This window comes from Trachemys scripta, chromosome 5 (genome assembly GCF_013100865.1).
Source record: "Trachemys scripta elegans isolate TJP31775 chromosome 5, CAS_Tse_1.0, whole genome shotgun sequence".
NCBI classification, from domain to species: domain Eukaryota; kingdom Metazoa; phylum Chordata; order Testudines; family Emydidae; genus Trachemys; species Trachemys scripta.
In genome coordinates, this window is record NC_048302.1 from 104,547,364 (window position 1) to 104,568,465 (window position 21,102).

At 38.3% G+C, this 21,102-nt stretch overlaps 1 protein-coding gene across 1 annotated transcript in view; it reads right to left on the reverse strand.

Moving 5' to 3' along the window:
• STIM2 (stromal interaction molecule 2) overlaps nucleotides 1–21,102 on the reverse strand; it is a 142,213-nt gene that overhangs the window by 66,163 nt on the left and 54,948 nt on the right. Inside the window, exon 2 of the mRNA XM_034771461.1 lies at nucleotides 4,635–4,765. Within this exon, the coding sequence (XP_034627352.1) occupies nucleotides 4,635–4,765 (131 nt within the window). The remainder of the gene's footprint in view (nucleotides 1–4,634; nucleotides 4,766–21,102) is intronic.

Consider the following 21,102-nt stretch of genomic DNA (forward strand, 5'->3'; position numbering starts at 1 on the left):
CAAATCTAGTTGCAGTTGTCAGTTTAATGTTTAATTTGCAGCAGTGCTATCAACAACTATTACTACTCAGATAAAAGTCTTGGTTAAAGGGGAACACTCACGTTGTTTAGCACCCAAGTCTCACATGCTACAAAAGTTTTAAAAGCCATCCTAATTCAAAGAGGTTTATTTTAAATTATTATTGAAGTACATTTGGAAGAATCAAACCAAATCACTGAATTAAGTGATTTACCTGAAGTTCCTACATAGAACAGTACTCAGTGTGACTAGAGGCACACACTTTTGTATGGTAGTGCCAAGAGTTTTTCTTAAAATTAAAGGTTTTGGAATTTAAAAAAAAAAAAAAAAAATCAAGAACCAGCTATCAACGTTCTTGATTGACTGATGGAATACAAGATTCCATTAAGAGATTACTTAGATACTGATGGAACATTTCTATACAGAGCTTCTTGAGAAGCCAAGAAAAGGAAAATTAAACAATATGCAAAATAGCAAATCCATGTGTCTCTTACTGATTGTGCCTCTCCATCATAAACAAAGGTATAAAATATGAAGTAACAGACATGCTCTTTGAGGTGCAAAATCTGTTGCACTCTATGGCTGGACCCACCTTATCAACTCTATCCACTAAGCATCAACCTCTCCTTTAAGTTTCTTTTCACAGCTCGTATCTTTAAAGAGACAGAGTGCAAACAACACTAATTGGCTAACAGATTTAACAGGAAAAACAAAAAATACTAAAGCTACATCTGATATGTCTCTAGAGCACAGACAGGAAGTACACATTAGCCAGCCCAAGTGACTGCATACTCATATTGTCCTCTCCCATATCCTTCCTTTCTCCTACCCACCCCCTGTATCGTTATCTTCCCCGCTCTCATTTTAACATGCCCCCAAAAAACTTATTTTCTGTGTTTGTTAAGCACCATGCACTTCTATATTATTAGAAAAGTCTTTATTCACCAGATGTGGGAAGAACCACATATCCCTGCTACCATTTTATAACCAGCAAAATTCAGCGTGATTCTTCAGTAGCATAATGACATGCACTAAAAGAGGATTCAAACACAGAAACAGTTACTCAGACAAGAGTTCAAAATATTGAGCTAATACTAGAAAGGTGTTAGAAATTTCAGAGTCTTTTAAGGCTAGAACGGACTATATGATCACTTAGTCTGACTGCCTACATAACAGCCCTCCGTGCGTAGATAATGGTGATTCCCCCCCACACACACACAGAAGGGTTTATGCTAAATTTCTTCCTATTACAAATGTTAGGGTTAAATTGTGAAAAATTTAAATACCTGAAAAATAAGGTTTATTTCAGGTTAAATACCTGAAAAATAAGATTTATTTCAGGTTAAATACCTGAAAAATAAGGTTTATACTAGAAATGTTGGAAAGTTTTAAGCTATGTATGGTGTAACAGTTAATTTCCCAGTATACTAAGGGAAAAGCAGGAATGTTCCCTACAGTGATATCGCACAAGTGAGACTTGGTGTACATAAAGAAAAGCAAACAACTACAGCAGAAAGTGTGAAAGCAGGAGATAAAGAGTAATACATGGTCTTCAGACAGGTAATCTGAAGCCCTGGAATCCCTACTGAAAGTGTTCTTTTTAAATACAGGCCTGTTTCTGCAAGTTAGAAAGAAAATATAGTATTAATAACAACCCTTCTACTTTAAACGCTTTCACCTTCCCTCCCTTAAAAATAACCCAATTCAAACCCTATTTATTTTTTAAGTGACAATGTTTTCTTGGTGAAAAACTAACTTTGTTAATTTCTCTGATTACCATGGAACATGAAATAGCAGAAAATTACTATTCAGTATTAAATTTTCCACTTCCTGATAAAAAGCTACTGTATGTCATAACAAAATAAGACACACTGATTGCCCTTTGAGGAGGCTTTTTTGTAAGCAGAAACCATGCAGCATGAACCAGAATATAATCTATCATTCTGCTGTTTAGTCAAATCCCTTGTGGACAGTCTGGCAGCTTTCAACCAAATATAGCTCTGACGTAGCTATGCTCTACAACCATCAGTACATATGTTTCCTCACAACAGGAAGTGTTAAAGAGAAAAGGCTTACGACTAGGGCCCTACCAAATTCACAGCCATGAAAAATGCATCACAGACCATGAAATCTGGTCTTTTGTGTGCTTTTACCCCGTACCCTGGGTGGCTGGAGAATAGCTGCTGTTAGCCAAGCACCCGCCTCTGAAGGCAGTGCCCGCTAGTAGCAGCGCAGAAGTTAAGGGTGGCAATACCACACCATGCCATCCTTACTTCTGCACTGCTGCTAACAGTGGCGCTACCTTCAGAGCTGGGCTACTGGCCAGCAGCCACCACTCTCCAGCTGCCCAGCTCTGAAGGCAGCGGTGCTGCCGCCAGCAGTGCAGAAGTAAGGATAGCAGTACCGCAACCCCCCCCTACAATAACCTTGCGACCCCTCTCTCCCACAACTCCTCCCTAAAATTACTACACTGTGAAATTTGAGATTTAAATAGCTGAAATCATGAAATTGAAGATTTTAAAAATCCTATGACCGTGAAATTGACGAAAATGGACCGTGAATTTGGTAGGATTTCAAACATGCAATCAACTGCAATTTCAGTGGGGTCAAATGAATAATTAAAGTTCAAAAACTATAAACATTTCTATAAATTAAGCTGGGAGCAGTTGACCAGATTTTACAGCTTCTCACTGCCACAAACAAATCCACTAATCTATACGTTATTTTTATTTACCTTGTTACAATTTTGATTAAACTTCCTTGTACATATTATTTTACAAACAGCTTTTTCCTGATTTTCTGGTCAACATGTTAACATCTCGCAGAAAAAACTGGTTGTGCTAGTAAATATTTGCACAGGTGTATTTTACCCAGTCTCATGTTCACACACAAAAATGGTTAAAAATAAGACTCTCTGTTCTGCCCTTACTATAGTTACAAGTAACATCTTAGATTACTGAAATAAAAAGGAAAGCATGTTCAGCTTGCTCTGTGTAGGTGATAGCACTTGGTGTATAGCAAGTTTCACTTCTATGTAGAGTGTTTCACTTCACATTCCCATACCCCATCTATCAGGACCATCATGCACTGTTTCTTTATCATGCATAGTTCTGGGGAGACTTCATGTGAATTTTCTTCCCCCATCACTCCAACAACATATATAATAGAGCAACTGCTGTGGTTTGGTTTGACACTTCTATGGAAAATTCTTTGAATTTATGAATCTTCGAACATTGAAAATTCTCCATTGGTTCCAAGGACGGTTCACTTGATTATCTATGATGCAGAAGATTCTGCCGTTTTCCGACCAACAAATATTTCTGTATTTTCTGCAGCTTTACATCTCACAAGAACAATGGAAGTCAGGAATCAATCCCAACAGTATTAGATTGTATTTTAGAAGTCTCAGTATGCCACTAATGTTCTGGTTACAGACCAACACATTATAATATAATTAAATGCATATTATAATATAAAAAAGGAAACTTTGGCTACATATAATGGTACAAAATAGACTATTCCTTCCATTGTACTCCATGCCTTTGTGAAATGAAAGTCCTGGATTCAGGTACCAGGATATTCTTTACACACTCATATGAATCAAGAAACATTTCAAACATTAAATTTATTAATTTTAAATTGTATCATTTTAAACTTAAATAATTATCATGGGCAATTATGTCCTCAAGAGTTAAGGAAAGGAATACAGGGTTGCTAGTTAAGATGGGCATAAAGTGGAATGACTTCATTTGTAATGCAGATGTTAACGGTAGCTCTGGTCTACAGACTGCTGGGGCCATTGTGGCTTGTAACATCCCAGATAAAATTCTACCAACCGAGAAGTGGAGGAGGCCCAGAGGCAGAAACCCTATTATAGGGGTTCGTCAAGTCTGTTCCGACGTTGGACTCTCGAGCCATCAAGTCCTTGCAGGCTCAGAGGAACGGAGGGTGATATGGACAAGGAACTGCTTGGGTCCACTATGACCAGGCCTTGGTAGCCTGACAGGAAGCAAGAGTGGCTTCTTTCCTACCCATACACAAACATGGAAGCAAAGACACATTGGGAATTTGGTGTTAAGAAGAGGAAATGTGACATCTTCTCAGACTCCTCTATGCAAGGGGTAAGACATCGTTCCACAAGAGGAAGCAACTGGAATGGACCTTAGATGAGCAGGAGAGTAGAATTCTTTACTTCCTGAGATTCACTCCATGAGGAAGTAAGTGGGGTAGACAGGAAAGGAAAATACTTGAGTGTCCTTTATAAGTTTCTATGCATCAACAACAATTTAGAAACATAAAAATAAGATTTGTTTTTACCATTTTGGAGCCCAGCCAACTCCCATTGACTTCACCGCAAGCAGGATTGAGACCATTTGCCTAACATGATTTTTTCCCCCATCCTCATGCCTAACATTATATGGACAATGTTACTGTTCCTTTTACTTCCTTTATAATGTGCCAATATAAAGGATGACAATCCTCGATAGACAACTCTAGAAACAAGGCTTCATTTTCAAACCACGTCACTGAAGTTTTATTTCAAAGGCACTATTTCCAGTGTGTTTTAAATTGAGACAAAAACACATCAAATGGAAAGAATTGAGGCCTCCACCTACCTCATCGCTTTCATCTACTTCAATACCACCATCTTTGTCATCATCCATTTGCTTGTGGATCGTGCGGAGAGCTTCCAGACTGAATCGGTCCTCCTCCGTAAAGCATGGTGGACTCAATGAACTACAGGTATCTAAAGGACAAGAAACAAGCATTAGTTTAGGGTCTTGAAATGTAAATTCCCAACAAAGAAAGTGACTCTTCCCCTCTTTGGGGAAGTAGAGCATGAATTACTGCTTCAATTTTAAATAAACTAAATGCACACCTTTATCATTTTAATACAGAAATTCTGTGTGGCTTGACTGTAGATGTGACAGTGTACCCCATAAGGCTTTATGGGGGGGGGTTGCTTATAAATGTATGTATGACTAACTGGAATATGTTTTGTGCTGCCTGTACCGTGTAACATATCTCCGTAAAGGTTATGGTCTACTACATCTATTCATCCTATTTGTACATATATATCATTTTCTACTTGAGGTTAAGAATATAGGCTGTATGCTTGCTTGGTTTCTAAGTAAGCTTTGTGAGGCATTTGGTCAGCTTCTTTAGGAAGGAATTCGCCAGGTTAAGTACCTGATCAGGAAACACTTGGGGAACAATGCATCTTGGAATGCTCCAATCCACATAAGAAGTCTTCCTGGAGACATGCAAGATACCATGTGGACAATGGCTTTGGCCTGTAAAGACTGAGTCATGCAGAGACATGTGACTTGCCCAGGTGACTCCAAAACTCCATCTTGGAGCTGCACTTTGCATAGGAGGGAGGAGGGGGGGGTCTCCACCCACAAGAGAGAGAGTCTATTTAAACCCGTGGGAGACCCCTCCATTTTGTCTTCAGCTGGCTAAGGAACCAACCTCTCCACCCCCTCAGGATACTTGAAGGGAACTGGAACAAAAGACAGTAACTATAGGGGGTGTGAGTGATTGCTGGACCCAGGCTAAAAGGAGATTAGCCTGTAAAAGGGAGCATTCTGGAACTGGTGAGGAACTTATCTGTATTTAGTTTGATTAGACATAGATTTGCGCATTTTATTTTATTTTACTTGGTGACTTACTTTGTTCTGTCTGTTACTACTTAGAACCACTTAAATCCTACTGTCTGTATTTAATAAAATCACTTTTTATTTAGTAATTTACTCAGAGTATGTATTACTACCTGGGGGAGCAAACAACTGTGCATCTCTCTCTATCAGTGTTATAGAGGGCGAACAATTTATGAGTTTACTCTGCATAAGCTTTATGCTGGGTAAAACGGATTTATTTGGGTTTAGACCCCATTGGGAGTTGGGCATCTGAGTGCTAAGGACAAGCACACTTCTGTGAGCTGTTTTCAGGTAAACTTGCAGCTTCGGGGCAAGTGATTCAGACCCTGGGTCTGTGTTGGGGCAGATGGGAGTGTCTGGCTCAGCAAGACAGGGTGCTGGAGTCCTGAGCTGGCAGGGAAAACAGGAACAGGGATAGTCTTGGTACATCGGGTGGCAGCTCCCAAGGGGGTTTCTGTGATCCAAGCCGTCATAGTAGACACCTATAGTCATAGGTGCTGAGTTTTGGGAACTTCTTGAATGACATTTCTTGCAGGAAAAACGTGAAATGAGAACTCCTGTAGGGAGGAGAGGGAAAAAGAGGAGGGAAAAAAGGGTAGTTTGTTTCCCCTCCTCCAATACTCCTTTCTTCCTCAAGCACACTTACCACCTTTTCCTTCTCTCCCCCACCCTTAGGTAGATCACTGCAGCAGCCAGTGCCTCCTCTTTCTTACCCATTTTTCTGCCCGCCAGCAGGGCAGTAAGGAGAAAGGAGGAGGAGGAGAAGGAAGAGAGGTAACTAAGTTTAATTCTGCAGTTATGGCTTCACATCAGGTCCTGGTGTCCACAAAAGTTTAAGTGAACAGGAAAGCCTGCTAAATATCCATAGCCCTACTGGATGTAGGCTATTCGAAAAGGGCTGCAATAAAAGAAAACAAGACAGGGGCATGTCAGGGAGAAAACTCAAGCCACACCTTGTGTACAACACTTGGTAGCCCTATATAGTCATTTCAGAAATAGTAACTTGTTGTGGAGGAAAAACTCCAGTTTAAAAATCATACATTTTGGTTTTCCCTGTCACTGCTTCGTTTTGAAGGTACAGGGTACTCTGCTCTCCTTGTGTCAGGTGTAGGGAAAGGGGCAGAGATTCAAATGCCTGAATGAAGCCATACCAACAGACCCTGTTCTAAAAAAAAAAAAAAAAAAACCCTCGTCTCATAGCAATTGGCCATGTATTAGCTAGGTGTATTGTACTAGATCCTTTGTGGATAACTATATCACCTGGTAGTTAATATTCCATACATTTAAATGAACCCATCACTGCATTATCTAGGCACCAAAACATATAGGAGGAAGTGCACATGCTTGTGGAAAACTCCACTTGAACAAAAACAAGTAAAACACTCTCCCTCACCATCAAAAATACAATGAAGTGCTATGCTGAGTTGCTATACAGAGCAGTTGGGCACTCAATTCCTTCAGCGATATAAATGACAGACGTCAATCCAAAGGAGCAGCATGTGAACATTTGCCACAGATGGTTTCTTAAAGAACTACAAACGTTTGCACACAGCTATCAAGAAGCCAGTACATGCTCATTTGCTTGAGTAGCAAAGATAATACACAAATACACCCAAAAGTGACAACAGTCCATGAGTGGAAGAATTAACGAGGTTTGGAACATCCAAACTGACCTCTTCCTCCTAAATTACAAAAGCCTCTATTTCCAAGCTCTATGGTAACATTGCTAGAAAGACAGGAGCATCAAAGTCAATGACAAAAGCTGCTGAAAAGGCTTGGTGCACCACAGACCTATTGAGCAAAGGAGAAGGGACTGTACTTGGGATTGAACAATTTACCTTATCAGGACTATGGTTAGGTAAGCACCAATACCTCTCTCCCTCCTTTGTAGGTCAGATGTCCAAACTGTCCTGCATCCCACTAATAATTGTACACATCTGTTCTGGAATTCCAGATGGGACAAGACAAGGAGTGAGACCATATACAACCGCTATCAAATTCCTAACAGTGATGATAAATGAAGAGGATCCATTGAAGTCACAGTGAAATTCAACACTAGGTCATGACTGTAGACAGGAGTGCTCAGCATAAATTTTAAACAATGAGATCACTTTTTAGCTCTCAATAACATGCCAACGTGCTTCACCACACAGTGCTCAGTTTTGCAGTGCAGAGAATGAAAACCTGGTCAGAATAACCTGCTCCTTTTTTCCAAAAAAGGAACAAAAATCCCCAGATTTTATTTAGCAGCCTTTGCCTCATTGAAGAATAGGTTTAGTTTATACAAAAATTGACAGCCTTGAAACCTTCGTCCTAACAATGACATTTATGAAATATAAAGAGGTTATGCAGAGTGCTTAAAGTAGTAACTTGCCTTCCAAAATCTATTACCCACCTGGAAAGTTTTTGCTACAAATAGTAAGAGAAGATGTTTCCATTCATGCTCCTGTCCCCTGCTCCTCACCTTCAAAAGACGGGCAATTTATACTACAGCATCAGCCAGTCAGCAAGGCAACAGAGTAACTTAGTTAATTTTTTCACATCTTGGCTCATAGAGCCGAGCTTTTTTGCACACTCCTATAAATGCACCTTGACTTCTCTTACCTATCTCAGACAAAGAGAGAAATCTAATAGATCAAAGTAACGATTTTTGCACTATAACATTACATCTACTTGGTGAGTCTTTTCTTCTAATTGAAAGTAAAAAGAGAACCACATGCATAAGAAAAACAGAACAGGTAAAAAGAGAATAAGTAGCACTGAAGTGTGTTTGAATGATGGATCTATATTTAATTACACCTGCTAATCTACTCATGTAGCAACAAACCACGCCTAGACTAATTTGGTCACAAAGTTATCAGTTTCCACCCATAAAACATTTTTAATATTTTGTTGAGTAGATCCCCAAAAAACCCCAAAAACTTATTTTTTCATTCTAGAAAGCTTTACTCTGATCACAAAGTTGTGTGTACTCAGGTTGATTAACTTCTTAATATCTCTGAGAATAATGTGTGTGCAAATATGCCTCTTTTCATGTATTTGCCTAAAAAGTGTACTTTAAAAGACATGACAGCTCTTATTGAGAGAGAAAAACAAATAGACAACCCAGGCTTCAAATGTCCTGAGCTTTGATCGAGGGAACACTTGATACCTCCCTCAGATTAAAGAGCAGATCAAGTTCCTGTTTGCTTTTCGGAGTGAGGAACATGAAGTTGAACCATGTCTTGGTTGAAAAGAAAAGACACGCAATATTCTGAACAAAATCAGTTTGATCTCAAGGCTTATTTTTATATAGTAAAATTAGAAGTGCAATTCCCTAGCTGACAACACACTTCAGCTCGCTTTAGATACACATCACTCACCTAAATACTATTCTGGACACAGATAAAAGAGCATTTTTAAAAGAATTTTCAGATTTGGTTCAGACCTTGTAAAGCCATTCATTTGGAAAAACTGAGTAATCAGGTACAGCTTTGAAAATTTCTTAGTATGCACATGAATAAGCTCTACTTTGGTGTTTGTTTGCAAGGCAGAAATTTAACTTGAAATTAATATCAAGTGACGTCTTGGTAGGAGCTTATCAAACTTCTAAGAAATGGAGATTTTCTTCCTCATTTATCTTAAAGTAAGGCAGAACCTAAAAAAACGTTAGGGACTGCAATAAGGTGGTGCAAAACTACCTTGGTTTTAACCCTTTCCTATCTGGATGCAGAGTGTCAAAAGTGGAATTATCTGGGTTCTGAAACCCTCCATTACACTTTAGTGATAAGGCTGGCTTTGTGTATGGACCAATTTCTCTGGCCTACTATGATATGCAGTCATGTGTCTACAATAACGTCTTTACTTTTAATCCCAAACTGTACAAACGTGAAGAATTAAAGGAATGGTGTCAAATATTTTAGGTCAGTGATTTTCAACCTGTGGTCCTGGAACCTTGAGGGTCCAGACTATGTATAAGATTTCCAAAGGGATATGACTTTTCTTTTCTTTTTTTAAGGGAGTCCACAAATAAAAAAAAGGTTGAAAACCACTCTTTTAGGTAGCAAGTTTTGGAATCTTTGAAGTTGAATTTGCCATTAACCTTCTGGTATTAACAGTAAAAATGCAAATAAAGCTGTACTCACTTGAAGTAATGTGGAGTAAAACTGCAGAAAGTGTGCTTAGAAGCTACCATTCAGCTGTGGCATTTGGGGGGGGGGGAGAAATTGGGGGAGAAATTTTAAAAGGAAACATATGGCCATCCACCAGGAAGAAATTTGTCAGTGAAAGATTAAACTTTAAAACTATTGCAATTTATGGCTCAATGAGTCAATGTACTTGGCAGAAGCCTTTTGAAATGATCCCTCCACCTGCCACAAGTCACTGAGTAACTATGTCTTCTATCTCTGGGCCAGTAGGAAATGTACCATATTCAGCCTACTTCCTACCACAGGGAATTCTTCAGGCAAGTGGGCCCCTAACTGGCCATTCTCACAGTAGAAGGTCTGGCAATAAATTAGGAGTGTTAATCTAGTATTTGGATTTGTTTCAAGAGGCAGCAGGCAGACTTTGTGCACACTGAACTAATTTTAATCTTTACTGTAATTTAGGCAGATCTTATTTTTCCAAAGGTGATTCAGGTTTTTTTTGTTTTTGTTTTTTTTAAAGAGCTAAAGTGAAGTCAGGCAGGTAGACACCAGTTTCCATTAGAATCTCCCTCTCTCTCCATACTCCTTGCACTCTTTTCCTTCCAAAAAGCAATATAAACTGAACTTCTGACGCCATGATATCAGTACAGATTAGAAATCAGGTAGAATGAGTACACCTTCCATTGCTAGTTTCAAGTATTTGTGAGTATCATTTTCAAAAACTTTATCATCCTGTACTTACACACATCCCATCATATAGTATGAGTGCCACACAATCTTCAAAAAGCAACAGAGGGTCCTGTGGCACCTTTGAGACTAACAGAAGTACTGGGAGCATAAGCTTTCGTGGGTAAGAACCTCACTTCTTCAGATGCAAGTGAAGATACTTGACACAATCTTCAGTGTATTTATCCTCACAACATGCCTGTGAGGAACAATGTTATTATGCCAATTGTACAGATGAGGAACTGAGGCACAGAGAAGCTAAGTGACTTGCTCAAGTTCATGCAGGAAGTCTGTGGCAGAGCAAGAACTTGAAGGCAGTTGTCCCAAGTTCTACACAAGTGCCCTAATTACTGGACCATTCCAGTGTGTGCACGCGCGCACACACATACACACACAATCTGTTCTTTAGTTTTCAACTTTTTACACCTAAAGAATAGGGGGAGGGATAGCTCAGTGGTTTGAGCATTGGCCTGCTAAACCCAGGGTTGTGAGTTCAATCCTTGAGGGGGCCACTTAGGGATCTGGGGCAAAATCAGTACTTGGTCCTGCTAGTGAAGGCAGGGGGCTGGACTTGATGACCTTTCAAGGTCCCTTCCAGTTCTAGGAGATGGGATATCTCCATTAATAAATAAAATAAATAAATAAAACAGATCTCATGTTACTGTGGCCTCATAAAATATTCCCTAATGTATTTTAAAAAACATGCTTTTGATATCTGGGGTCTCGTTTACCAGAATGGGGTAAACACAAACTGAGCCAGTTCCTGCTAAGGGAAACTCCACTCAGCCATTCCCCCTTGGGGTAGAGTTTCCTCTAGAGCTTAGAACAAATTCAGCAAAATATAAGCAGGGCTTCAGGAACCTTGCCCAATGGAGAGATACTGACTTGTGAGGTTTTTAGAGCCAAGTCTATGAAAGCAGGACTACAGTGATTGTTGGCTCAGCGTGAAATCAGTCATCCTGCTGTGGAATGGGTAGAACTCCCCCTCATAAAAGACAAGAAGCAGGATTACTTTGCAGAGCTCAACATGGTCAAGAAAGCTAACCAGCCAGTCATTCCAACCGTTCTCCCTCCCCAAAAGAATAGAGTCAAGACTGTCAAACTCTCCTCACCCCCTCTTTTGTCAGAAGCTAAAGGCTTTCAGCATAGGAGAGCCTCTCTATCCAATGGTAGACTTAGGTCCCCAACACAGGGGTAAAGCATCTTGGGACCCTCTTCCCTCAAGCTGTTTAAAGGTCTTCAGCAGCGAAGTCTTGCGACCCCTTGCCCCACCTGGCTCAGGGCAGTGGTTCTCAACCAGGGGTCTGGAGCCCCCTGGGTGGGTTTCAAGAGGTCCGCCAAGCAGGGCCAGCATTAAACTCACTGGGACCCAGGGCAGAAAGCTGAAACCTCATCATACGGGCCTTAAGCTAGGGGTCCTGAACCCTGCCACCCTGGGCTGAAGCCAAAGCCAGAGCAATGTGGCTTCACAGGGGCCCCTGGGGCATGGGGCCACGGGCAATTACCCTGCTTGCTACCCCAACACCGGCCCTGGCTTTTATATGCAGAAAACCAGTTATTGTGGCACAAGTGGGCTGTGGAATTTTTATAGCATGCTGGGGTGGGAGGCCTCAGAAAGAAAAAGGTTGAAAATCTCTGAGAGGATAGACAATCGAGATATTAAAATAAAATTGCAGTGTTAATCATGTCAAATGTTGTGGAGAAGTTCAACAATAGGAGTGTGATGGATGAGCTCCCCTTGGTCATGTGCATCAGTGCCCTTTCTGTTCTATGTTTTGTACTGAAACCTGACTGAAAGGGGTCAGGATATGGCCAGACAAGCTTCTCAATTAGTTTGCTTATAAGTGGGAAGTTCAGTATTAGGCAGTGGAGACAGTGGCTGCATTTAACAATGGTTTCTAAAGTACTGGCTGGTTTATGACGCTGTTTTTGTGGCACACACAGGGAGAAAAGGGCATGGATCAAGGCCACAGAGGGTGGCCTGGTTTCCCTGTAGAGTTTCTAGGACATCCTTTTCTACGAATAGGCTGAATTCAGAGAGTAAAGGTACCATATTATCAGATTTGTCAGTTTTATGCTCCTGATTTCTGGAGAAGCAATCTGAGATGTGGGTGATTTTTTCCACAGAAGTACGCTGGGTATTCTTCACAGTGGAAAGTGCCAAATTCTGTAGCGGAGTACAGCCATCCTGGAATAAAGCAAATCAGGTTCTAGAACAATTCAGCAGAGCATAATTTACAGGTCGCTATGATGGAAAAGTGGGATTTCTTTGCATCTTCCACAACCAGAGTATAGATTCACAAGAATTCCTCATGCCAAAGCCTGTCTGCATCTTCATATGGTTTTCTGCTACTGACATTCCCATTTTCTTCCCTCCTGTTTCAGTTCTGTAGATTATACTTTAAATACAGGACCACCTAAACACAATACCTCCTTCTAGCAATTAAAACCGACTTTAAAAAGACAATACAAAAGCTGAATAGAAAAATGCTACAGCAGGAAGTGATTCTGAAGACAAAAGAATACAAGCTGAAAAGCCCAGATATTCTGGCACAATACTGGTTATTTGATATTACCGAAGAAAGCTAAGCTGTTTTGCTTTTAAAGACCCACCATGTGGCACTTGAAACAGGTATTCAAAGTGGCAATTCAACAAAAATATGTTCTCATGCCCCTTACCTCGAATCCTCACATGATAAAGAGTGTGACATTAAAACCTTTACCAAGTATTTCAAGAAAAACCACCATAGGACTTTCACTTACTCTTTCTATTAAATACTGCCAAAAGCAACCACTCCTACACCTAATTATTAAACACCCCCGTATGGCAAGCAGGCTGTACAGAACAGAATTTTAACTTGACAACTGTGTCGCTTGTGACACTTATTTAAATGACAAATGAGAGTCTGTAATGCAGCAGCATGTCTTTTCATTTAAAAACATAAAAGCAACAACATGCACAAGGTTTTGAAGAAAAAAAGCACAAATAATTACAGAAATAACTTGCATCTTCCTGATCAATACAACAAGATTCCTTATACTGACCAGGAATGTAAAAACATTTGGGTTTGTGCCCTATTTTCTGTCAATTATGTGTTAAAGACTGAAAACCTTAGTTTGTCTACTATTTTACATTAGAAATTTATCTCCATGCAGAAATTCTATTAACAAACTAAAGGAATTATATCACAAGAGACTGAAAGATGAGCAACTGAAAGGGGATTTTTAGGATGATATTTTAAACACTTGTTAACACACTATTCTAAATGCCTAATGATATCTTTAGAGAATTCAAGTCTTTGTTGAACATTCAATATCCCCGCTCTTTCAGTTTAGTTCTGAGAAAGCTCCCAATATACATCTGAACCCCATAAAGAGTCATCTAGTACAATCAGGGAAGACAATCCTGACAGCTCTAAGGAAAACCAAAAAGTATGCCATTTCTATAAACCTTACCCATTAAAAAACTGATCTCTCCGAATGAAAAGGTCAGAATATTTTCTGTCCAATATACCTTCACAAAACATACATAAATGTATTCTATAAGTTGTGTGGATCTCATGACATACGAAGTAGGAGGTTATATATATTTTCCTTGTTACTTCATGTCAAATCAAAATAGTAGGCACTTCTTGGAAGTAAGTGGATTTTTTTAAGCCCTCTTGCTTCCCCACCTCCTATAGATCTGAGGACTTAAATAGTAACGTAATTTAAATAGAAGTGTAAAAATAGTTGCTGAAATTGCATTTGAGTATTTATGTGGTGGAAATCTAAAGTACACCACCATTAGCAAAGCCAATTAGTAAATGGGCTTTAATTCCCATTTTGCTGTAAAATAAAAGCCTTTCCTGATTAAACTACTGAAATACACCTTGTATAAATAGCGCAGATGGTTAACTTTCTGGTAGACGTAGAGGTAGACTCTTCTGAATTAGCACCAATCAGGCACGTATTGCAACATTTTCCCACAAGAGGAAGCTTTTGTGCACATCTTCAGTCATCGTATTTCACATGGATTTCTGACAGGGAGAAGGCAGAAGATCTGTACAATGTCTCAGATTTCCTGATAAAGAACTAAATCTTTAGTAAGATCCCATATAGCTATGTTTAACTGGACAAAAAGCAAAAGGCTGAATTCAAGATCTTCAAAGGGGGGGGAGGGGAAGGGGGGCAGGAAGGGGAAGAGAAAAAGCTCACCATCACTAAACAGACTAACTACTGTATACAGTGGTTAACATGGACTAAGGACTTGTCTACACGGGAAGTTACCACAAAGTAAGCTAGGATGTGAATTTCAAGTGTACTAGCTGTTTGGCAATAAATTTCCCATGTAGACAAACCTGAGTCAGGAGGGGGAGCACTCACCACTCCAAGTGAGGAAGGGAGCAGGGGCAGTTGTAGAGAAGCACTGTTTCTCCAAAATCAGGGAGGAGGAGGAGGAGGAAATTCTCCCCCAACTTTTCTGCTCCCCAACTATTCTTGTTGAACGCACACATTATTTCTCTCTTGAAAGGAAACATGCTTGCAGCACTCAGATCTGGTGTTCCCATTTGATGTCTCCATCTATTACAAGCGACTGATATGGTGATTATTGGAAGATTAAAATGGTTAACTCATCCACAAGTGGTTGGATTCCCTTGACAATTTTGAGTCCATTTAAATTAGCAGAAAATTAGTACTTAAGATGCACATTTTTATTAACCACAACACACACGTGCTAGATTAGAATAGCTCCAAAGGGCAAACAAATGTATAAGTACTTGTAAGTCACACAGGTAAAAACAGCATTCATAAGTATTTATCTAGAAACCAAAATATGTAGAAATAAGCAGAATTATATATTAATTTTTAAAGATACCATTTCAGTTTTTACAAAAAAGATTTTTCATATATATTCCTTTAAACAAAGATGTTAATTAAATATAAAAAGTGTTTATACAATTTGCTAAGGGCACGGAGTCTTCAAATCCTAAAGTTACTACAGAAACTAAAATCATATACGTTGCACAGATCAGATATGTTTTTAAACCAGTTAATGGACAATAAGAAATTGGGTGAGTGGGTAATATGTGCTATGACCGGAGTCCCAGGGGAGCCACTCAATTAGGGTGAACTGTAAAGAATGAGGCAGGCAATCCCCAAAGCTGGTGGATATTCCAATACTTTGATTTACCAAGCCAGCACAAAACAGCTTCTATAATACCTTACTGGTTATCCAGAAGCCAACAACACAGTTCCCTAAAGTAACCCAGCCTCAGGCCTCAACCCAGATATCTAAGTAAAAATATGATGAGGATTACTGAAAATCTTATTAATCATATAAAGTTCTACCAATCACAAAGGATCGGACACATTACCTTCCAGGTTAATAAATATTCCAGATCTTACCTAAATACATTTTTACAGCCAATTCTTATTAACTAAACTAAAAATTAAAAAAAGGAAAGAGGGTATTGGTTAAAAGATCAGTATACATACAGACTTGATTACAATTCTTGAGATTCAGATTCATAGCAGAGATGGTGAGCTTTGTAGCTGAAAAGAGTTCTTTCAGAAATAGTTCATAGGTTATAGTCCAATGTTTATATTCAGGGCAGTCCAGTTAGGACTGAGATCTCAGTCCTTATGGCCTAGGCTTCCCCTGCATGAAGCCTCAAGCAGATCTGAGATAAAAAGGATTGGAACCCGAACATCTTTATACAGTTTGAGGCCTTCTTGTGACAGCTCAGAGTCCTTCAGCGAACAATAGGCACTTAGAAGGGGACCCATTTCCTAAGCATCACCGGTAATTATCCACACAGATTAACATAAGGCAATTGTCTGTTCTTCCACCATTCACAGATGATTGCTATACATTTCAAAGAGGGATGAATACAGCGATAGCCTATGTTTACAGCTCATTTAAAAGTAAAGATGTCCTTTTGATCTCTGAATTAACAGATTTCAGAGTAGCAGCCGTGTTAGTCTGTATCCGCAAAAAGAAGAACAGGAGTACTTGTGGCACCTTATAGACTAACAAATTTATTAGAGCATAAGCTTTCGTGGACTACAGCCCACTTCTTCGGATGCATAACAGATGAATTAACAGAATACAGCATAGACAGGGACTGTTTGATTACGTTGTTGACCCCTACCAACAGATATGTAAATACACAAAAACACAAACATTATCTCCCCATATGTCTTTAAGGGTTGAGTTTGACTCATTTATCCTGCAGGACGTTTAACCCTTTCTGGCCATGCGTCACATCTGCACCTTAACTTTTACATTTAGAAACCTTAGTTTGTTTGGGAAAATTAATGAAAAGAAGAAAAAAGTCATCTCTTTAATGCTGACTTTAAATACAGACACAGACATTGAGACGAACACACTAAGTGGGGTTAGCTCATATCTTCACTTGCTGCTGATTCTGATCCCTGTTCAAGGCCAGAGGCAAGGTATGGCTTGACAGTTAAGTGAGAAAAGATGTTTAAAATTATATCATAGCTCAGACTTATTTCTCCTGAAGAAACAGCCAAATGCCAATTTTTAAGACTTTCTGTACAACTGTTTGAGTTACTCCGGAGCACAGAAAGTCAGGTGTCTTTTTCATGCTCACATAATTCAAACAGAGGAGTGTATTTTTCACAAACTTTTGAAAGAAAATACTCATTCTGGGCTAAGAGCAAGCATGGACACCTCAAAATAAATATTTTGAGAATCTGAGTGAAACAGGGTGTGCGCTGAGAGTTCACGTACAAACTAAACAAGGGTTATAAATTCCACAATACTGTTAAAACTAAAACCAAAGCCTTAAGAAAAACCAAAAGTATATGACTTTTGATTTTAATACAGAAAATTTTCACTGACAATACTGAAATAATTTCTCAAATCCATTCATTTTGCTAATTGAGCAGGAATATTTCAAAGTAATTTTTGTACTGTATTTCATACACTGTAGAAGATGGCTTTGTAGTGGGCGGATATGAGGTTTTTAATTCACTCTGGGAGTTCTTATGTTCTTTGGCAGCCACACATCATCAGCTAAGCTGTTCAAGTGAATTACAGCCTTAGTCACTCCAACGATCTCTGACCCTGTGTCATCCTCCTAGCACTACCACTTTATAAAACTGATTACTGATGAATGTGTGATGAATGGGTGAAGCATGTCCAAGGAAATTTTTACTGTGTGTCCTTTTAAAAAAAATACTTAGCTGATTATTGAATAGTGGAGGAGTAACAATTACTTGTTCCCTTCCCATCCTGTGGAATAAAAAATTATCTGGGACATGCAAGCTTAAAACTTTTCTATGGCACACACAAATATAAAAAAGACATCAAGAAAAAAGGTGTGGTATTTTAAACCACTTGCTTAACACAATTAAGCTTAATTTGGTCAGGAAAGCACAAGTGATTTATAGGTGACCTCCGGATATCTGAAAACATGTCCATGGGATTTGCCAAGCAAGCTTCCTTATAATTACAATTGTTTTTCTAGATAGAAAATATCAATTTCCTGCTTACAAATGTGTATGGTTTGGCACTGCTGAAATGCAAAAGATTACGTGTGCTCTGGTGATCTGAACAGAAGCCCACATCAAAATCCCATCACATGTGGCCAATCCCCACCCCCGGGGTAAAACCCAGGAGCTAGACAACATGTGGGCCATTAACTATTTTTTTTGGAGGAGAGAAGCTCCCAGAATAAGATAGAAACACTACCAGTGATGAGGCAGATTTCTTTTTTTTAAAGTTTTCAGCATGTAAAAAAATTGTGACGTACTTAACATGATCAAAAACATCTAAAATGATTTAATTCTTTAAAACAAAGTCTAGAGTGCTGAAAACTCACTTCATTGACTAAGATGTGATCCAGCTTTATAAACTGAATTTTAACAGAACTTGTTAAACTTTTATAATCATAAAACTTATCAGTCCAATTATGAAACTTTTCACAAAAACTAATTATCTTAAACTGAAACTTTTTGAGGCATACATGAAAAGGACCACTATGAAAAATGGCAAAAATTATACTGTGTAAATATCAGAGTTAACTCAAGACATCTTTAGCAATTTAAATCATGTATTAATAGCAACATTTTCACACAAAACTATAACAATTCACATTCTGAAGATTATACTTTTAATTGCCCAACTATTTTTTCAGATATATTGCTTTTTGCACATGATTCATATGCATGATTCATTGATATAGGATATGATTGACATCACTAGCATTACTGAATTATTTTAGTCTTCTACACTAGTGGATCTAGGGCATGTATTATTAACTGTCCCAACACTAGGGAATCAATTTTAATCCCTGACAAACACCACTTGTAATATCACAGACCCCTTCAGAGTTCCGGTAACTAGACTTTGTCAGAATGTATTTTTACTTTTGTTTTTGAAGAGGACAAATCAAAACAGCTATTTGATGAAAACCCAAACTACGAATAATCCACTACACACAGTGAAATATCTAATCCACCCGTCAGTGCAAAGGCATTTTAAATATTTGCTTCTATTAGTATTAAATCATATGTGCACAGACCAGTAAATTTCCTTTAATATTTACAGCAAAACTGCTATGCCCATGCCTTCATAAATATAATTCACATATTCAGTTGCCTTAAATATATTAAAATTTGTAAACCTCCTCTGAAATATTTTGTATTGTCATTCAACGTTAGCATGTTTTAATTCTGATACTTAACAAAAATACTGTAGTTTGTGTAGGCAGTTTAATATGAGAATAAATACACCTCTACCTCGATATAACGCTGTCCTCGGGAGCCAAAAAATCTTACCGCGTTATAAGTGAAACTGCATAATACTGAACTTGCTTTGATCCACCGGAGTGCACAGCCCTGCCCCCCCAGAGCACTGTTTTACCACGTTATATCTGAATTCGTGTTATATCAGGTCACGTTATATCAAGATAGATGTGTATTCACAGATTTAGTATTGCACATCAGCAGCAGCTAAGACGACATCACTACCATTCCTCTTCCAGAAGAGGCATGAACCATCCTGCAGTTAACACCCAAGTCCAATTCTGGATTACACAACTGACATTTTTGCTATTACTAATATACTGCAGGGATTTTTCTAGTGATAAACTTTGCTGACAGGCTTGCTGGTGGGGTCCCAGGTCATCTTGTCTCACTGGATTTTCATCATCTCAAATATTTTTTGAGTACTACCTGGAAGCTTCCAGGACCTCTTAAAAGTGAGGTGTTCATATGTACCCCAGGAAATAATATTTCAGTTATGCTATTACCCACACATTTGTAACATTTAGACAGTGATTCATTTTTACAATATCAGTATCGTAGAGAGCACTGCAAACTTACCATGCATATTTTAAAAACAGATGATGCTTATTATAACTCAAAAGCTTAATATAACATTTTATAGAAAAGTAAGAGTATCTTCTGCCAAACAGGATGGCTTGGTTTAAATCTCAGTGATTTAAATCACCAAGCAGGAAAGCTTGATTTAAATAATTGATTTTAATCTTGTTTTGCATTTGTACTTTTTAGTTATTTTCCTAAAGAAAGGTTAATTCTCACTGGTAGTTGCAAATCAACGTCTTTAATGGCCACTGTCACTTTTATACTAAATTTGGTACCTTTTTTTGCTAACCAGAAAGATATGCAGTTATATAGCTCAACTTCTATTTATTCAGATTCTTAACGTATCAAAATAAAAATTAAGAAATGCATCATACACCATTTTCCATATACTAGATTGATTTTTTACTTGTGATTTGTGTCAAGCTTGAATTTCATGGTAATTCAAATTCAATTAAAAACGCACAAAAACAGCATTTAAAATTTTTTAATTAAGTAAAGCTACCTTAAATGTGCTGGATACACAAGAGAAAGTTATCGAAACTTGTTTTGCATTTAAAGCTAACTGATTTATTAAACAACAGTTGTATTATCTGAGGTTCATGAACTGAATTGATTGTTTCTGGTGACCATCTTCAAGATTTTAGAACTAGTAAATTTCATCCTCTCACATGTAGTTTTTATTTATAGATTGGAAGAGGAAAACAAAAAACTTTCCTGCACTTTCAGAGTTAAGAAACTAATTGGGATGTTGAAAGAACTAGTCATTGAATTAGTTGAATACAAAGAAGTAAAGAAAATATTCTCTCCCCACCTGCAGAAGAGGCTACGGCTGTCAAAAGCTGATTTAGTACTTCAACAAACTCTGGTTCCAGATGCTTAGCCAGTGACTTCCACCCACCAGTTCAGCAGTTGGACTGCCTTTAAAACTTGGCAACAAATATGTATTGCTTAATATTGTTTTTTGTGATTTAAATGACTAACAGATATTAAACTTTAGGCTTCCACATTGGTTGTCTATTTAAAATTAAATTTTAAATTGACAACCACACTTATTTAAAAACTATTTAATTTAAATTTAAAAAATGCCAAATAAAGTCACTGATTTTTATGCACCCTTCTGCAAGTTCACTTCTTTAAAATTTCTAATACTCCTTTATTTTTAATAGTCATTTTACATGGAAGAAGCAGCATCCAGTTCTCTAAGAAAGTATGATAAGTTTATATTTTAAGAA